Below are 18,115 nucleotides of genomic sequence, written 5' to 3'. Positions count from 1 at the left end.
AAAAAAAAAATGTAAATCTTCTAATTTCCTATTATTATTTGGAAGATCTTAGGCCTATTTTAGGGTAACTTCAGCCCCCCTAAAATAGGCCTAATGATGTCCATTGCTGTTTCACTTGGGTCCAGCCTAAAACGAAGCTGATGAATGCTCTGTGGTAATGCACAGTACTCATTCGTGCTAATTTAAACATCTAATCCACATATTACAAATAAAAAATCAAAGACACCTGGTAAGACACGCATAGCCCAGTTTGGTGCACCATGACTAGGTAATGTAAAGGAATTTAAGTAATATGTTGCCATGTGCAGGTCTTATGGAGAACTTATGGTAATTCACCAGCTGAGGTGTAACAGTCTGCTGGAAGGCATCAGAATCTGCAGAAAGGGCTTCCCCAGCAGAATCATGGTGACTTCAAGCAGAGGTGATTTTTAAGTAGATGTAATTCAACTTAATATGATGACAAATAAGGTAAATATGTGTGACAATTTGATTTTCATTTTCATATACAAAGTATTGGTGACCATGACCCAGACTGACCCAGAGAAAAACTGGCCATGGCTGAAACTGTATTTTAAGATCAAGCCTCTTCTGAAGAGTGCTGAGACTGAGAAGGAGCTGCGACAGATGAAGGAGAACTATGATAAGATGAAATCAGACCTGGCTGCTGCCCTGGCCAAGAAGAAAGAGCTGGAGGAGAATTTCCTGCTGCAGGAAAATAATGACCTGCAACTCCAAGTGGCTTCATTAAGTAGGAAACAAAGCAAAAATTATTCTATCACATATACACTTTACAAATTAAACACTGTTGCTCACATTACAAAGAGTCCTTGTCTTCTTATGTGCCTTACCAAAGTGTTAAAGCCCCCTAAGAGGCCCACCAGCAAACACTTGATGATCTCTGGCTGGAGCAGCAAGTGGACGATGTAAGAATACTTTTGTTTTTACATTGTAGCTTTGCCCTGTAATTACTTAGTATTGGTGCTCTGTCTTTTAAATGCCTCAAATCAACTATCATTAACTGTAATCTGATAGCTTGAGGGATCACTGGAGCAAGAGAAGAAGCTCCGCATGGACCTTGAGAGAGCCAAGAGAAAGCTTGAGGGAGATCTGAAACTGGCCCAGGAATCCATAATGGATCTGGAGAACGACAAGCAGCAATCTGTAAGTTTTTTGTTTGTTTCAGGTTAATAATCCTCTTTTCAGCATCTCACATATTAAACCCCTACAACAGTAAAACTTTGATAGTAAAAGCTTTCTTGGTATCCTCATCAAGGAAAGACTTTTGTTGCTCAGCTTATTAGCAAATCGTATATCATAAACAACGACTTAAATTCCAGTAAATAAACCTTCTATCATCAAATCTAGGCTCACATGGAGTGTGAATTTATGTTTGAGTCTTATTTTGTATGTAAAATGCTACATCACCAAATACTTAGTCACGTTTCGATCCTTAATGTAAATTTTTTCAATTAGAATTCCAAGCTGCCCATCATTTCAGGCTACCATGATCGCTGAGGAGCTGAAGAAGGAGCAGGACACCAGCTCTCACCTGGAGAGGATGAAGAAGAACCTGAAGGTCACAGTCAAGGACCTGCAGCATCGCCTGGATGAGGCTGAGAACCTCGCCATGAAGGGTGGCAAGAAGCAGCTCCAGAAACTCCAGGGTATGAACTGTATATACTGTATGAGTTTTAGGATGTAAAAAAATGTAAAATTTTTATATTTAAAATTTTCCCTTGGTGATCAATAAAGTATTCTAATTCTGTAATTGCACTTTCAATGAGTAGAATAAATTCAACCTTCCTGAGTACTAAAGTTTTTGATGAATTATTGATCATCACATTTCAGTTGAGTGAGCTGGAAGCAGAAGTTGAGGTCGAAGAGAGACGTGGAGCTGATGCTGATCCAAAACTAAGTCGGGAAATCAGCCATGCTGTGATGTCTTGTGGTACAGTGTACCGCTGTGAGTTTTTAAGTCCAAATGTCCCTTTGAAATGATGTAAAGTAAAGTGCGCATACAAGTTGAAATCTTAAATTTGCAACATGGGGCGTCGAGAGGAATCAGTAGTTATTGATAGTAATAGTTACTGTTTTTAAAAGCTTAGATCTTTCATTGTTGGCATGTTTGAGAAAGTCTGAACAGGACAAAACTCCAGCAACACTTACGTAGTAAATAGAACCACTTTATTCTGAGATCATCATGTTTCAGCTTGGGGCCTTCATCAGGTTCGTGTTGGTCTGACAATAAAGTTGTTCAGTCGGTGAAATTATCAGAAAACCCTACTCTGAGACCCTACCCTGAGAAACACTCTTACGACCTTCAGCAACTAAGCTCTTCCCAAAAGTCATTTGGTGTTGAGTTAAATTATCCATTTAATTCTGTTTATTGGTGCAAACATAATTTAGCTAAATTGTTCATTACTTCTCCACAGGTGAATTAGACCATGCAATTAATGGAACAATAAATGACTTTACAAGACCTGAAATCAATCTTGCCCTTCTTTGGGATGTCACAAGTGACAACTTTATAGAGGGTGCCAAGTCACGCAAGTATTAGCACTCCTGGAGGAAATTAAACCTTGACTTGGAATCTTGGAACAGATTAAGGTCTCTGGCAGGTTTCTTTGCTTAGCAGAATCCCTATATGTCAAAGGAACTGCATAAATCAATCAGGGTCCAAGTAATTATCACTTTTTCACTCAAACAGTACTTAGATTTCCATGAGCATCCATGTCGGATGAAACACACACCTACACACACACACACACACACACACACACACACACACAAACACATACAAACAAACACTGTATCAAAATATCAAGTTTGAAGCAAAGACCTGATGTAATCAGTATCAGGAGCAAATAAGCTATAAAGAGTGATGGAAAATATGTGTGTCGGTCACTTGGCAACCACTAAGTCCTGACACCATCTGCTTAAATCAATATGTGTCCAAGAGCCAGCTGAAAAGAGGTCAGCATCAGTTAAGAAATGGACTTAAAAATGCTTAAATGAACATAAGCCCTCTGCCAAGACACTTATCATGCTTCTTTAGCAGATGCCACCTCCTTAGTATCAAATGTAGCAACCGCTGAAGTTATTTTGCCTAGTGTGGAACTTATTTTGGGCCTGATGTCAAACGAGTTGCCAACTCTTATCCATTTAAGGAGTTATACAACAAGCAACTGAGCTTATATGGATAATACTTCAACATGAATTTTATTACAGGAATATGAGATGTGCCAGAGTGCTGTAACTCTAGACCACAAACATTGGCTCATTTCTAAAAACCAAGCTCTATCTATGTATCTGACATGGCATAAGCACATAATGCAATGTGAACTCAATTAATAAAGTGCTTTGATTTTGATTCATAAGATTAAATAGTGCACAAACACAACTACACACCATGATATAGATTTTAAGGTGTTCTTTAGGTATTATTGACATGTTTCACAAGGTATTATGAGCACAATAAAAGTTTTGTTAAATTATTATTACAAAACATTATTAAGCATTATGAATTAGAATCAGACTTAGTTCAACCTCTAAATGAATATTAAAGATGAATATTATTATTTAATTAACATGTGTTGACAACTTATATTAATGTAATTTAGGATGAACTTTCTTTCATGTCAGAGATCACAAATGTGCAAGTGCCCTGCAATTGAATACCAGTGGACTTTGGAAGACTTTCCAGAACAACCCCCAGACCTGCCAATGAATTTAAGAAATAGATGGTCAATGTTCACAACATGTTTTGAGTTTAATGTCCATTAAATCAAGACATATAATTACTGGAATCATACACAACCCATATTCTGCACTATTAAATGAATGATACAATTTGGCCATCACTTTCATGCCTGCATTTGGAGGCAGTAGTATTTAGAGCAGCAAGCTTGTAGCTGATGAAGATAATCTAGAGCAGAAATGCATAAACACCTCCTTCTTTCTCTTCAAATAATTTGACATATATGGGTCCTTCAGCACTCCCTTAAACCTTATATGTTAACTTGAATGTTTGACTTGAAAGAATTTTTAATTAAAGCTACTTGTGTGTGAGTAAATTTCAGCAACTCTTGTACTGCAATTTTTTGTATTGGTAGAAAGGCTTTGTTCATAGTAAAAATTAAACAACCACATTGTGTTGGTCACATCCCAAGTTGCAATCAAATTAAATAAAATCAATTGGTGTAACATCATAATGTGTGCTGTATTATTTTTAATTATTATATATTATATAAGTTACAATTAAGAGTTGTGACTCTCTACCTCCTTAAACACCATTGACATAAAATAAGCAACAGAATGAAAAGAAGCCATGACCATACTGAGTGAGCGACTATGTGCTGACCAGTCACTCCCACCCTCTATAAAAGAGGCAGCTCTGGACTTCACCATGAACTGATAGGCTCCCAACACAGGTGAGTGTATTCACTCAGACATCAGTTTGTACTCTCATTCATTAGTTAGTCAAGTTAAAGTGCTGCTAATTACTTGTGCATAATAAGATACATTAGTGGTTGTCTTGAGTGGGCAACATTATTCCAAAAAACATTTCTTTAAATACTCTTAACACATTGAAGACGTAGCTTCTTCCAAAGACACACAATTAATTAGTTTGTGTTGGCATCTAATCCGTACCCTGTCTTATCATATAAATACTAAATGATCATTAACGGTGATACTATTACTATGGTTGTGGAGGGCAATTGAGGGGATAGAAGAGTATTGAACTTTAATGATTCAACTGAATACGTTTAGTATACAGTAAATTGTTAAGTCTAAATACATGTTTCCGCCATTACCGTCTACTGGTTTGAAATTGAAATTAGAAAAACAAACTATTGTTTATTGCACTTATGTTTAATTGTCTTTTCATAGCATCTTGGGACTCCACCAGAGACTCCCCACTCATTCTTTTCTAGAACAAGCAGAGGTAAAAGATGTCTTCATAAAAAGCATGAAATATCCAGCACCACCAGACCATATCTGTATCATGTTTATATGTTAAAATTATTGTGGATACTTCATTTTTTTCAGGCTCCACTGAACTGCCACCATGAGCACGGACGCAGAGATGGAGCAGTATGGCCCAGCAGCCATATACCTCCGAAAACCAGAGAGGGAGAGGATTGAGGCACAAGCCAGTCCTTTTGATGCCAAAACTGCCGTCTTTGTGGCTGATCCAGACGAGATGTACCTCAAGGGTAAACTTGTGAAGAAAGAGGGTGGCAAAGCCACGGTTGAGACAGAAAATGGAAAGGTAGGTTATTCATTATTTTACCTTTTTGAACAAAACTCCCCTCTTTCTGTAGTAAGATGCCATCCTATCCATGAGTGTGTATTTAAAACAACATTTTAGTAAACCAACTAGTGAACTATATGTTTATTATTGTACTTTAAATTCAGTGAAACTGTGAACAACAATGGTATCCATCTGATGAATGTTTTTATTTGAAATGATTTCTTAGTAAAGAAAAATCTATTTATTTCTGATTCAGACGGTCACTGTAAAAGAGGACGACATCCATCCGAGGAATCCCCCAAAGTATGACAAAATTGAGGACATGGTCATGATGACCCACCTCAATGAGCCTTGTGTGTTGTATAACCTCAAAGAGCGTTATGCATCATGGATGATCTACGTGAGTTTCCACTATATTATACAAATTCAATTTGTATGTACATATGTATGAGTATCTTGATAATTTGTTCATTCTTAAGCAAGATTATGTAAGATTTGCTGTTTTTTGTGATTTGGTGGCCCTGCAGTTTCAGAGTGTAATTCCCAGCTGTCTAAATAAGGGCAGCTGTACAACTGCATTGGTTTGAGTACATTACTTACTAAAAACCTAGCAAGACGAAAACTTTGCTAACACAGCCAAACATCAAACATGTGCAACAACACAAGACAAAGCAAACCAGCTAATAAGTTGTTACTTACTAGTCCAACAGCAAGGCGGCCAGCTTGGCATCTGTCTTGCTGGTTTGCTGAAGATTTTTGTTAGTATGTGACATGGTACCGTAGAACATAACGTTCTCACTCTTACACGTCAGTGTACCACCAAAATGATTTTGAAGGTGTAATTTTAAAATAAAATTACTACATAATTTTGCTTTAACAGGGTCAATAGGACCATCCTCTGTGTGGAGCATTTACTCAACTTTGAAATTGTGGATAACTATTACATTATATTCTCAAATAAACTCCGAATTTGCAAATATTTGTTTTATTTGAAAAATAACAATTGAGAACAGCAAAAAAAGGTTTAGAGAATATTATGAATCCAAGATGAAACTGACAGAAGGGCAGGAGTGAAAAAGGCGCAGTTACAAATCCATCTGCTATACTTCAGAACCATGGAAAGCACCATGGATTTATCAATATACAGACATCCCCCCACAAATGTTAATAAATAATAAATGTTATCACTATGTGTATGTGCTGTCCTATTACAGACCTACTCTGGGTTGTTCTGCGTTGTCGTGAATCCCTACAAGTGGCTTCCTGTATATGATGCTGTAGTTGTGGCGGGATACAGAGGAAAGAAGAGGATTGAGGCACCACCCCACATCTTCTCCATCTCAGACAATGCCTATCAGTTCATGCAAATTGGTAAGATGAATCTTTCTAGTGTTCAAATATGAATACACAGAGGTTAAATGTATGTTAAACAAAAACTTATCGAAAGAATGATAAAAATGGAATTCAGATGAAGCATGTATGTTTATATTTCAGATCGGGAGAATCAGTCTGTCCTGATTACGTGAGTATTAAACTAAATATAATGCTAAATCTTTATAAACTTTATTATATGAAGCAGAAACTTGACATTGTGTTTTTGTTCCCCAGTGGAGAATCTGGTGCAGGAAAGACTGTCAACACCAAGCGTGTCATCCAGTATTTTGCAACAATTGCAGCTATTGGAGCTAAGAAGGCTGAGCCAGTAGCTGGCAAAATGCAGGTAAAATTAGTTGTTTAAGATAAACTGTTTGTTAGAGGGAAATTAATTTGAAAGCATCACTCATGTAAGTCAAATCTTCTCATGCAGGGCTCCCTTGAGGACCAAATCGTTGCAGCCAACCCTCTACTAGAGGCCTACGGTAATGCCAAGACTGTGAGGAATGACAACTCCTCTCGTTTTGTAAGTAACTGAGGGAATATTTTGAGACTTTTGTTGCTAAATTACAATAACTGATTTTATTAATGATCTGGCTGTCTAGGGTAAATTCATCAGGATCCACTTTGGCGCTACTGGCAAGCTGGCATCAGCTGATATTGAAACATGTAAGTTTCAACCATGGACTAAGTCAATCATTAATCTCTGATAAAGCGATATATTATAATGAAAAACAGTAATCTGAAAGACTGTAGTTAAATGTGTTCATGTCATGTTCATAGATCTGCTTTAAAAGTCCTGTGTCACCTTCCAATTGCTTTCTGTTTTCTACATTTTACGGTTGTTTTAATTTACTCTTGGGTATGACGCTAGCTTTGGAAAGACAGTTTTTGCCACTGTATGATTTCATACATACTACAATATACTATAATGTGACCTTGATTTGTTCATCTTAGATCTGCTGGAGAAGTCTCGTGTCACCTTCCAGTTGTCTGCTGAGAGGAGTTACCATATCTTCTATCAGCTGATGACTGGCCACAAGCCTGAGCTCTTGGGTATGTACTAAATAAATTTAAAATTGAAATGTAAACAATGCAAATGTAACACCAAATAACACTATGTATTTCTGTTGTGCTCGTGTAGAGGCTCTTCTGATCACCACCAACCCCTATGACTACCCAATGATCAGTCAGGGTGAAATCACTGTCAAAAGCATCGATGATGTGGAGGAGTTCGTTGCCACAGATGTAAGATAACAATGCAGGTAAATAGATGGTATACTGGGAAAAATGTTTCACATATGAATAGCTTTGCTTCATTTACATTGTAGACTGCAATTGACATCTTGGGCTTCAATGCTGATGAGAAATTGGGCATCTACAAGCTGACTGGAGCTGTGATGCATCATGGCAACATGAAATTCAAGCAGAAGCAGCGTGAGGAGCAGGCTGAACCTGATGGCACTGAGGGTAACTGTTAAAATAATAAATTTTCATTAAACAAGTATTTTAGTCTTTTAAATACTACTCAAGTCAATGTGTACTTAATACTCATTGTCTTCCAGTGGCTGATAAAATCGCTTACCTCCTGGGCCTGAACTCTGCTGATATGCTGAAAGCTCTGTGCTACCCAAGAGTCAAGGTTGGAAATGAGATGGTGACCAAAGGTCAAACTGTGCCACAGGTGATAAAAAGAAATTTCCTGTTTAAAACCCCCCGAAAACACTTGATTTTCATATGAAAAAGTTATTCAGCGAAATGACAATAAAAATATCATTGTATCTAGGTCAACAACTCTGTCAGTGCTCTGTGTAAGTCTGTCTATGAGAAAATGTTCTTGTGGATGGTCATCCGTATCAATGAGATGCTGGACACAAAGCAGGCAAGACAGTTCTACATTGGAGTGTTGGATATCGCTGGATTTGAGATCTTTGATGTGAGTAGCTGAAAAATATCTGAGCAGTTTTGAAGTTCAACCTTATTTTGGCAAGAAATTAAATGTTTTTCTGTAATTACAGTTCAACAGCTTGGAGCAACTCTGCATCAACTTCACCAATGAGAAACTGCAACAGTTCTTCAATCACACCATGTTTGTTCTGGAGCAAGAGGAGTACAAGAAAGAAGGCATTGAGTGGGAGTTCATTGACTTTGGTATGGATTTGGCTTCCTGCATTGAGCTTATCGAGAAGGCAAGTAATTACTCCTGAAGACATGATTTGTTTGTTCTTGTGTAAATGTTTACTTCCACAAACAATTATTTCAAAATATAATGTAAACTTCTCTTAGCCACTGGGAATCTTCTCCATCCTTGAAGAGGAGTGCATGTTCCCCAAGGCCTCTGACACAACTTTCAAGAACAAGCTGCATGATCAGCATCTGGGCAAGACCAAGGCCTTTGAGAAGCCAAAGCCTGGAAAGGGCAAAGCTGAGGCTCACTTTGCACTGGTTCACTATGCTGGTACAGTGGACTACAACATCACTGGCTGGCTGGAGAAGAACAAGGACCCCCTGAATGAGTCAGTTATCCAGCTCTACCAGAAGTCTTCAAACAAACTGCTGGCCTTCCTGTATGCATCCCATGGTGCAGCCGATGGTAAGACAAGAGTGAGCAGAGTGTTCAGAAACTGTGTGTATCCTGTACAGATGTTTTAACCTGCTAAACTATTTTCTACTTTAAAGATAGAGTAACATTGTTAAAATTGCCTTCTCTTTATGAGCTGGCAACTAATCAGAAAGTGCAGCTTACATTTATAATGTTACCCGGGGTACAGTAAGTTTGTTGTGACGGGCAAGAAACTGTGTCTGCTTCACTTGGGTAAGGCTTAGTAAGAAGCTAATGAATGCTCTCTTGTAATACACTAATTTATGTTAATTTAAAAAATCAAATCCAATTTCCACAGAGAAGAAAACTTATAACAGGTTCTACAGTGTTATTTTTTCAGTGTCAATAATGATATTCAATGTTTTGCTAAACAGAGGCTGCTGCAGGGGGCAAGAAGGGTGGCAAGAAGAAGGGTGGTGCCTTCCAGACCGTGTCTGCTGTATTCAGAGTATGTATTGTTACATGTTTTTTTTTAAAAAGCAGTTACAAACCTCATCTTAAAATACTGACCAACTATCCTGCTGATCTACAGGAGAACTTGGGCAAGCTGATGACCAACTTGAGGAGCACTCACCCTCATTTTGTCCGTTGCCTGATTCCTAATGAATCAAAGACACCTGGTAAGAAGCGCATAAGCCAGTTTTGTGCAAAATGTATGACATGGTAATCTAAAGGAATTTAAATAATACCTTTGCAACATGCAGGTCTTATGGAGAACTTCTTGGTCATCCACCAGCTGAGATGTAACGGTGTGCTGGAAGGCATCAGAATCTGCAGAAAGGGCTTCCCCAGCAGGATCATCTATGGTGACTTCAAGCAGAGGTGATTTTTCAGTAGAAGTACTTCAAGTTATTATGATGTAAAACACCAGGCTGAGAAGTAAAGTAAATATGAGTAATAACATAATAATCTTTTTCAGATACAAAGTATTGAATGCCAGTGTCATCCCTGAGGGACAGTTCATTGACAACAAGAAAGCTTCAGAGAAGCTGCTGGGCTCCATTGATGTGGACCACACTCAGTACATGTTTGGACACACAAAGGTTCATCCTTATAGAAACTATTAACATATTAAGTGTTCCTGTTACAGCCAAGTGTACTGAGGACTGATTTTCTTCACTTGACAACACAGGTGTTCTTCAAAGCTGGACTGCTGGGTCAGCTGGAGGAGATGAGAGATGAGAAACTGGCTACACTGGTGACCATGACCCAGGCTCTCTGCAGAGCATATCTCATGAGGAGAGAGTTTGTTAAGATGATGGAGAGGAGGTATGATTCTCACTTAGTACACTAAACTTTACTGTCCAATTATATAGGTTACAGATATTTATTGTTAAATTGGTATGCTATGCATCTCTACAAAATTGTATTTCAGTAGAAATAACACTATATCTGTATTATTTTTTCAGGGAATCAATCTTTGCCATTCAGTACAATATCCGTTCATTCATGAATGTGAAAAACTGGCCATGGCTGAAACTGTACTTCAAGATCAAGCCTCTTCTGAAGAGTGCTGAGACTGAGAAGGAGCTGCAACAGATGAAGGAGAACTATGACAAGATGAAATCAGACCTGGCTGCTGCCCTGGCCAAGAAGAAGGAGCTGGAGGAGAAGATGGTTTCTCTGCTGCAGGAAAAGAATGACCTGCAACTCCAAGTGGCTTCAGTAAGTAGGAAACACAGCATTCCATCATATATGCTTTTTAATATTATTAATTGAACACTGGTGCTCACATGTTCAGATATCTAGGTAGGTGAGGCCACATAGGTTGCTTGTCTTCTGTTTGTCTTCCTAAAGTTGAGATTAACTATAGGAATAATTAACTAAAAAATAGGAACATTAAAATATTTAAAACTGCAGTGTCTCCCCCTTCTGACAGTGAAGATAATTAAAACATGACGATACGTCCTTATGACGTGATCGGCCATTTGGAGTTGCTGCTTTCACTAGGTCACTCCCCCTTCACCTATGGCAGACAATCATTGCTGTTTGGCAAATAGCACATCACTACCAAAACAGTATACTAATGTATACTACTACTCCAGTATACTACTAATACAAGGAGATTTACCTGACAATGACAGGCTTAATCAGCATTGTGTCAAATTGTTTGGCAAGCAGAAATTCATTTATCTAGCTCATTTAGTCTAGCTTTAACATGTACCAAACTAACTAAATTATTGTGGGTTCAAAATGTACTATAGGAAAGTGAAAACCTCTCTGATGCTGAGGAAAGGTGTGAGGGGCTCATTAAGAGCAAGATCCAGCTCGAAGCTAAACTCAAAGAGACAACTGAGAGACTGGAGGATGAAGAGGAAATCAATGCTGAGCTGACTGGTAAGAAGAGGAAGCTGGAGGATGAATGCTCTGAGCTGAAGAAAGACATTGATGACTTGGAGCTCACCTTGGCTAAAGTGGAGAAGGAGAAGCATGCTACAGAAAACAAGGTTCCTATCATTTTAAATCTATCATCTTTTAAACATAGTATATATAGATATAAAGTGATGGAAATAATGCACCTTTCACATCATTTCAGGTGAAAAACCTGACAGAGGAGATGGCATCTCAAGATGAGTCTATTGCCAAGTTAACAAAGGAGAAGAAAGCCCTCCAAGAGGCCCACCAGCAAACACTTGATGATCTCCAGGCAGAGGAAGACAAAGTCAACACTCTGACCAAGGCCAAGACAAAGCTGGAGCAGCAAGTGGACGATGTAAGAAAACAGTTGTTTTTTTTCTGCTGGGTTTTGCCCTGTAATTACTTGGTATTCTTGGTATTGGTGCTCTGTCTTTTCAATGCCTCAATTATCATGAACTATCTGATAGCTTGAGGGATCACTAGAGCAAGAGAAGAAGCTCCGCATGGACCTTGAGCGAGCCAAGAGAAAGCTTGAGGGAGATCTGAAACTGGCCCAGGAATCCATAATGGATCTGGAGAACGACAAGCAGCAATCTGATGAGAAAATCAAAAAGTAAGTTTTTCGTTTGTTTCAGGTTATTGATACTATTTTTAGTATCCCAGAAATTACATTTGATCAACAGTACAAACAATGACAGTGAAAGCTTTCTTGGTATCCTCATCAAGGAAGGACTTTGAGATCAGCCAGCTCCTCAGCAAGATTGAGGATGAACAGTCTCTTGGTGCTCAGCTTCAGAAGAAGATCAAGGAACTCCAGGTGACTTATCCAACTTACATATATGTAATGTTAAATACATGCAATTCAGACTCAGTAAAAAAATAATAATTTATATTATATTCCAGTTAATAAACCTTCTATAATCAAATGTAGGCTCGTATTGAGGAGCTGGAGGAAGAGATTGAGGCTGAGAGGGCTGCTCGGGCGAAGGTAGAGAAGCAGAGGGCTGACCTCTCCAGAGAGCTTGAGGAGATCAGTGAGAGGCTTGAGGAAGCTGGTGGAGCAACAGCTGCTCAGATTGAGATGAACAAGAAGCGTGAAGCTGAGTTCCAGAAGTTGCGTCGTGATCTTGAAGAGTCAACCCTGCAACATGAAGCTACCGCATCAGCTCTCCGCAAGAAGCAGGCAGACAGTGTTGCAGAGCTGGGAGAGCAGATCGACAACCTCCAGCGTGTCAAACAGAAGCTGGAGAAGGAGAAGAGCGAGTACAAGATGGAGATTGATGACCTCTCCAGCAACATGGAAGCTGTTGCTAAAGCTAAGGTGTGTGGTTTGTTTTAAGTAAGCAATTAACTTTAATTATCCTTAGAAATATAAAGTGTAACTAATAAATATGACAGTCGATTTAAACTTAATTCTACATCATCATGTTTTGTTGTTTATAGGGAAACTTGGAGAAAATGTGCAGAACTCTTGAGGACCAGTTTAGTGAGCTCAAAGCCAAAAATGATGAGAACGTTCGCCAGCTGAATGACGTTAATGGACAGAAGGCCAGACTGCAGACTGAGAATGGTGAGCCGTCTGTAAAGACAAACTGGCAATGTAAACCAGTAATGATCATTTTGATAAATAACACATTTACATATTGTCATTCAGGTGAGTATTCCCGCCAACTTGAGGAGAAGGAAGCTCTTGTTTCCCAGCTGACCAGGGGCAAGCAGGCCTTCACTCAGCAGATTGAGGAGTTTAAGAGGCACGTTGAGGAGGAAGTGAAGGTATAACAAGTTTACATGTCAATCATCTTGGCGTCCCACAGTAAAAGCAATCATACAAATTGCTATTTTTGTCAGCAAATCTTATTATCTTTTATAAGAATATAAGATTTATATTATCTTATAAATCTTATATTATTTCAGATAATGAAAAAATATATATTACTTATGATAGATAAATTATGATAAATAACTAAATGATTCAAAACTAAATTACTACATATTTCAACTTTGTTAAGTACCTATTGGTAAGTTATAAATGTTTTGTCATGTTCAACAGGCCAAGAATGCCCTGGCCCATGCTGTTCAGTCAGCTCGCCATGACTGTGATCTGCTCAGAGAGCAGTTTGAGGAGGAGCAGGAGGCCAAGGCTGAGCTGCAGCGAGGAATGTCCAAGGCCAACAGTGAGGTGGCTCAGTGGAGATCCAAATATGAGACTGACGCTATCCAGCGCACTGAGGAGCTGGAGGAGTCCAAGTAAGTCACTAACCTTTCAGTGTTTTTATTAGTTTTCATTTCAATAGTTTGTTTTACCAATTAAAACATTCTTCTTCGCTTCAGGAAAAAGCTTGCCCAGCGCCTGCAGGATGCTGAGGAATCCATTGAGGCTGTGAACTCAAAGTGTGCCTCTTTGGAGAAGACCAAGCAGAGACTGCAGGGTGAGGTGGAGGACCTCATGATTGATGTGGAGAGAGCTAATGCTCTGGCTGCCAACCTTGACAAGAAGCAGAGGAACTTTGATAAGGTATAAGGACATCAAGGACACATTCATTAAAGTGAAACAAAAATTTATCTTAGTAAGTACTCACTGATGTTCATCTACACAATTGTAGGTCCTGGCAGATTGGAAACAAAAGTATGAGGAGGGCCAGGCAGAGCTGGAAGGAGCCCAGAAGGAGGCTCGTTCTCTCAGCACTGAATTGTTCAAGATGAAGAACTCTTATGAGGAGGCTCTGGATCAGCTGGAGACCATGAAGAGAGAGAACAAGAACCTGCAACGTATGTCATTCACACTAAAATACAAATGTAATTTGTGTGGGTTCTCTACTCTTTACCTGTGTGGCATTAAAATATAACTTGTATGTTTGGAAAGTGCATCCACTTTTTAATTTTAGGAAATACTCTTACCTTTTCAATATGACATTACTTTAGGTTTGCCTACCCTGACCATGAAGAACAATTGTTCATTTCAGAATAGATTGAACTGTGTTTAATGCATGAAAATTTCTGCAGGTCACTATTAACTATACTTTGGTTTTGATTGCCCTTTAGAGGAGATCTCAGACCTGACTGAACAGATTGGCGAGACTGGAAAGAGTATCCATGAGCTGGAGAAAGCAAAGAAGACCGTGGAGACTGAGAAGACGGAAATTCAGTCAGCACTGGAGGAAGCTGAGGTAATACATTTTCAAATTATGGAAATGTGTTGTTATACTTCCATGCCATTGTAATTCAGTATTCAGTATTAAGTGACATATCTTAAATGTTTTAAAGGGTACACTGGAGCATGAGGAGGCCAAGATTCTCCGTGTTCAGCTTGAGCTCAACCAGATCAAAGGTGAGGTTGACAGGAAGCTGGCAGAGAAGGATGAGGAGATGGAGCAAATCAAGAGGAACAGCCAGAGGGTGATTGACTCTATGCAGAGCACTCTCGACAGTGAGGTCAGGAGCAGGAATGATGCCCTGAGAGTCAAGAAGAAGATGGAAGGAGACCTGAATGAGATGGAGATTCAGCTGAGCCATGCCAACAGGCAGGCTGCTGAGGCCCAGAAACAACTGAGGAATGTCCAGGGACAGCTGAAGGTGAAGATTTATATGATCATTTATGTATAAACAAACAAGTAAATTGTACAGAAGGTTAATTGTGTTTTCTGTTTTGTTTTTTGTTGCCAGGATGCCCAACTGCACCTTGATGATGCTGTCAGAGGACAGGAAGACATGAAGGAGCAGGTTGCCATGGTGGAGCGCAGAAATGGCCTGATGCTGGCTGAGATTGAGGAGCTGAGAGCTGCTCTGGAGCAGACAGAGAGAGGACGCAAAGTGGCTGAGCAGGAGCTGGTTGATGCTAGTGAGCGTGTTGGACTGCTTCACTCTCAGGTGTGTTTTTATTAATTCACAAAAATTGTATCCCATCAAAGACATGAGGCACATACCCATAAAACATTCTCTTATCTTGCTTGATATTTAGAACACCAGTCTTCTGAACACCAAGAAGAAACTGGAGGCTGACCTTGTCCAGGTTCAGAGTGAAGTGGATGATTCTGTTCAGGAAGCAAGAAATGCTGAGGAGAAAGCCAAAAAGGCTATCACTGATGTGAGTTTATGTTAATGAGTCTTCTTTTAAATATAAAATGCTACATCGCCAAATACTTGCTCATGTTTGATGTCCACCATTAATGTCAATATTTTTCCAAACTGTCCATCATTTCAGGCTGCCATGATGGCTGAGGAGCTGAAGAAGGAGCAGGACACCAGCTCTCACCTGGAGAGGATGAAGAAGAACCTGGAGGTCACAGTCAAGGACCTGCAGCATCGCCTGGATGAGGCTGAGAACCTCGCCATGAAGGGTGGCAAGAAGCAGCTCCAGAAACTGGAGTCCAGGGTATGACCTGTATATACTGTATGAGTTTTAGGATGTAAATTGCACTTTTAATGAGTAGAATAAATTCAACCTGTCTCAGTACTAAAGTTTTTGATGAATTATTGATCATCATGTTACAGGTGCGTGAGCTGGAAGCTGAAGTTGAGGCTGAACAGAGACGCGGAGCTGATGCTGTTAAAGGAGTCCGCAAATATGAGAGGAGAGTGAAGGAGCTGACCTACCAGGTAATTCATTATTTAAATAAAAAGTTACGTGAGTTCAATGCTGTTTTGGTAACATTTTGGTTCATTTATCTGTGTAGACTGAGGAGGACAAGAAGAATGTGACCAGACTTCAGGATCTGGTGGACAAGCTGCAGCTCAAAGTCAAGACTTACAAGAGACAGGCTGAGGAAGCCGTGAGTCAAATGTTTTGTGATACTGCATCTGGGAATAAATAGTGACATAAATAAACCATACTAATAGGATGCAATATTTAAGAAATATACTGTAACTGTATACTGTAAACCCTTCACAGGAGGAGCAGGCCAACACTCACATGTCCAGGCTCAGGAAGGTTCAGCATGAGATGGAGGAAGCTCAGGAGCGTGCTGACATCGCAGAGTCCCAGGTCAACAAGCTGAGAGCCAAGAGCCGTGATGCTGGAAAGGTAACCATTCATGTAATCATATTTTATGAAAAAAAAAAATTATGCAGGTACTTCAGTTTAATGTGGTCGTTTAAGTCAATTCATGACCTAAATGTTCTCTTCATACATTTCTTTATTTACTTTGCATAGATAATGTAGATATTTTTAAAATGGTTAATACACACATAAAAAATTTACTTGCATAAGCACATGAGTAAGGTAGCTTAATTAATAAATGTTCTTGCTTTTTTTCCAGTCTGACTCTGCTGAATAAGAGACAACAACCTGGTGACACAGACTTTTAACAGAGTTCATAAAATATGAATTAGCCGAATAGTCTTTTTATAATGTCAATAAAGTGTGTCCTCATTATAATATGACTCTGTGTTATTTACTCTGTATTTTACTGGCATCTATAAAAGTCAGGCAGTGTTCAACACAGCAGTTAGGTAAGGCCCCATCAGTTAACTTGGCAGAAATGAGTGTGGTCATTTCAACTACAATTAATTCCCATTCTCGTGTTAGTTATATTAAAACAGATGGATAATAAACACTGTCAACAATTTTCTGCACAGTAAGATACACCAAACAACAACAAAAACAACAAAGAGTGTCATGAATTTCACCTGAGACTGTTTGTCTCCTTGCCCTTCCCCTTCCTCCCTCACCTCCTCCTCCTCATTCTTCTCTCCCTACTCCTCCTCCACCTCCTTCTCTACATCCTCCTCCTCTTCCTCCTCTCCCTAATCCTCCTCTACCTTCTACTCTTCCTCTTACTTCAGCTCTTCCTTCACTCCCTACTGCTCTTCCTTCTCCTCCTCTCTGTTGTCCTTGACCTCTTCTTTCACTTCTCTCTGGATCCACTGCTCCAACACTGAATTAACTAATGTTTCGCTATCTATTGAAGGTTCTGATTGGCGTGTTATCAATTAAGACTCTTTTATGTTTCCACCTGGGTAGTTATGTATTAACCGAGCTCAACCTTTGCTGACTTGAGTGAACAATATTGAATGTTAGTGATTTCTAAATGACCACATGGTGTGGGCAAGGAATATTGCAGTTCACCAAATCTGAATTAAGTCAAAACAGGGGAATAGTGTTTATAGTTATGGGAGATGGGGTGTGCTTTTTGATAATTTTAATAATTATGGTTTTGAAACTTTAGTTCAAAGGCCTCTGAATTTGAGTAATTGAGAAAACTATTTAAAAAAAAAGCAAAACTGACAAAATCCAAAATCACTATTTGAAAGTTGCTATTCAGCTATTCAGTCCTTGTGCGCTACGGTAAATCTAAATCCTTAATACAATGTACCTTGGTGTACCTCAGTAGGTTTTGATTATTAATACATGCATGTGCAATAGTGCAACAGTCTATAGTTAATTTAGAAACAAATGCTTTTTAAAAAACCATACACACATATCACCAAGCTAACAATGTTTGTCAAAAAATGCTAAAAGATAACTATATACTTTATGGTGTAACTTAACTTAAAAATATCTTCAGTTTGTCCATTTAGCAAAGGCATTC

The 18,115-nt window shown here is 39.0% G+C and overlaps 1 protein-coding gene across 4 annotated transcripts in view; it reads left to right on the top strand.

Annotated features, from left to right (window-relative positions):
* Positions 1 to 18,115, top strand: part of LOC119896476 (myosin heavy chain, fast skeletal muscle-like) — an 83,135-nt gene that overhangs the window by 42,394 nt on the left and 22,626 nt on the right. The window contains exons 1-39 of one of the 4 annotated variants that reach the window (XM_038709912.1): positions 5,054 to 5,272; positions 5,511 to 5,654; positions 6,469 to 6,625; positions 6,749 to 6,776; positions 6,863 to 6,974; positions 7,062 to 7,154; positions 7,234 to 7,297; positions 7,586 to 7,684; positions 7,773 to 7,876; positions 7,960 to 8,098; positions 8,194 to 8,312; positions 8,415 to 8,564; positions 8,647 to 8,817; positions 8,915 to 9,221; positions 9,605 to 9,678; positions 9,763 to 9,850; positions 9,935 to 10,052; positions 10,150 to 10,273; positions 10,363 to 10,499; positions 10,640 to 10,895; positions 11,435 to 11,677; positions 11,767 to 11,943; positions 12,056 to 12,201; positions 12,315 to 12,405; positions 12,520 to 12,909; positions 13,032 to 13,158; positions 13,243 to 13,361; positions 13,639 to 13,835; positions 13,920 to 14,103; positions 14,192 to 14,357; positions 14,631 to 14,755; positions 14,853 to 15,161; positions 15,252 to 15,455; positions 15,547 to 15,672; positions 15,790 to 15,960; positions 16,080 to 16,184; positions 16,262 to 16,357; positions 16,477 to 16,608; positions 16,844 to 16,962. In XM_038709912.1, coding sequence (XP_038565840.1) covers positions 5,069 to 5,272; positions 5,511 to 5,654; positions 6,469 to 6,625; positions 6,749 to 6,776; positions 6,863 to 6,974; positions 7,062 to 7,154; positions 7,234 to 7,297; positions 7,586 to 7,684; positions 7,773 to 7,876; positions 7,960 to 8,098; positions 8,194 to 8,312; positions 8,415 to 8,564; positions 8,647 to 8,817; positions 8,915 to 9,221; positions 9,605 to 9,678; positions 9,763 to 9,850; positions 9,935 to 10,052; positions 10,150 to 10,273; positions 10,363 to 10,499; positions 10,640 to 10,895; positions 11,435 to 11,677; positions 11,767 to 11,943; positions 12,056 to 12,201; positions 12,315 to 12,405; positions 12,520 to 12,909; positions 13,032 to 13,158; positions 13,243 to 13,361; positions 13,639 to 13,835; positions 13,920 to 14,103; positions 14,192 to 14,357; positions 14,631 to 14,755; positions 14,853 to 15,161; positions 15,252 to 15,455; positions 15,547 to 15,672; positions 15,790 to 15,960; positions 16,080 to 16,184; positions 16,262 to 16,357; positions 16,477 to 16,608; positions 16,844 to 16,861 — 5,814 coding nt within the window. In that variant the 5' untranslated portion in view covers positions 5,054 to 5,068 and the 3' untranslated portion in view covers positions 16,862 to 16,962. Of the gene's footprint in view, positions 1 to 5,053; positions 5,273 to 5,510; positions 5,655 to 6,468; positions 6,626 to 6,748; positions 6,777 to 6,862; positions 6,975 to 7,061; positions 7,155 to 7,233; positions 7,298 to 7,585; positions 7,685 to 7,772; positions 7,877 to 7,959; positions 8,099 to 8,193; positions 8,313 to 8,414; positions 8,565 to 8,646; positions 8,818 to 8,914; positions 9,222 to 9,604; positions 9,679 to 9,762; positions 9,851 to 9,934; positions 10,053 to 10,149; positions 10,274 to 10,362; positions 10,500 to 10,639; positions 10,896 to 11,434; positions 11,678 to 11,766; positions 11,944 to 12,055; positions 12,202 to 12,314; positions 12,406 to 12,519; positions 12,910 to 13,031; positions 13,159 to 13,242; positions 13,362 to 13,638; positions 13,836 to 13,919; positions 14,104 to 14,191; positions 14,358 to 14,630; positions 14,756 to 14,852; positions 15,162 to 15,251; positions 15,456 to 15,546; positions 15,673 to 15,789; positions 15,961 to 16,079; positions 16,185 to 16,261; positions 16,358 to 16,476; positions 16,609 to 16,843; positions 16,963 to 18,115 lie in introns of those variants that run through there. The other 3 variants (XM_038709909.1, XM_038709910.1, XM_038709911.1) reach the window with 3 other exon arrangements.

This window comes from Micropterus salmoides, unplaced genomic scaffold (assembly GCF_014851395.1).
Source record: "Micropterus salmoides isolate LMB-PRFRI ecotype aquatic unplaced genomic scaffold, ASM1485139v1 Ms_hic_scaffold_10, whole genome shotgun sequence".
NCBI classification, from domain to species: domain Eukaryota; kingdom Metazoa; phylum Chordata; class Actinopteri; order Centrarchiformes; family Centrarchidae; genus Micropterus; species Micropterus salmoides.
The sequence above is the reverse complement of the archived record's forward strand: the minus strand, read 5'-3'. Positions and strand labels throughout refer to the sequence as shown.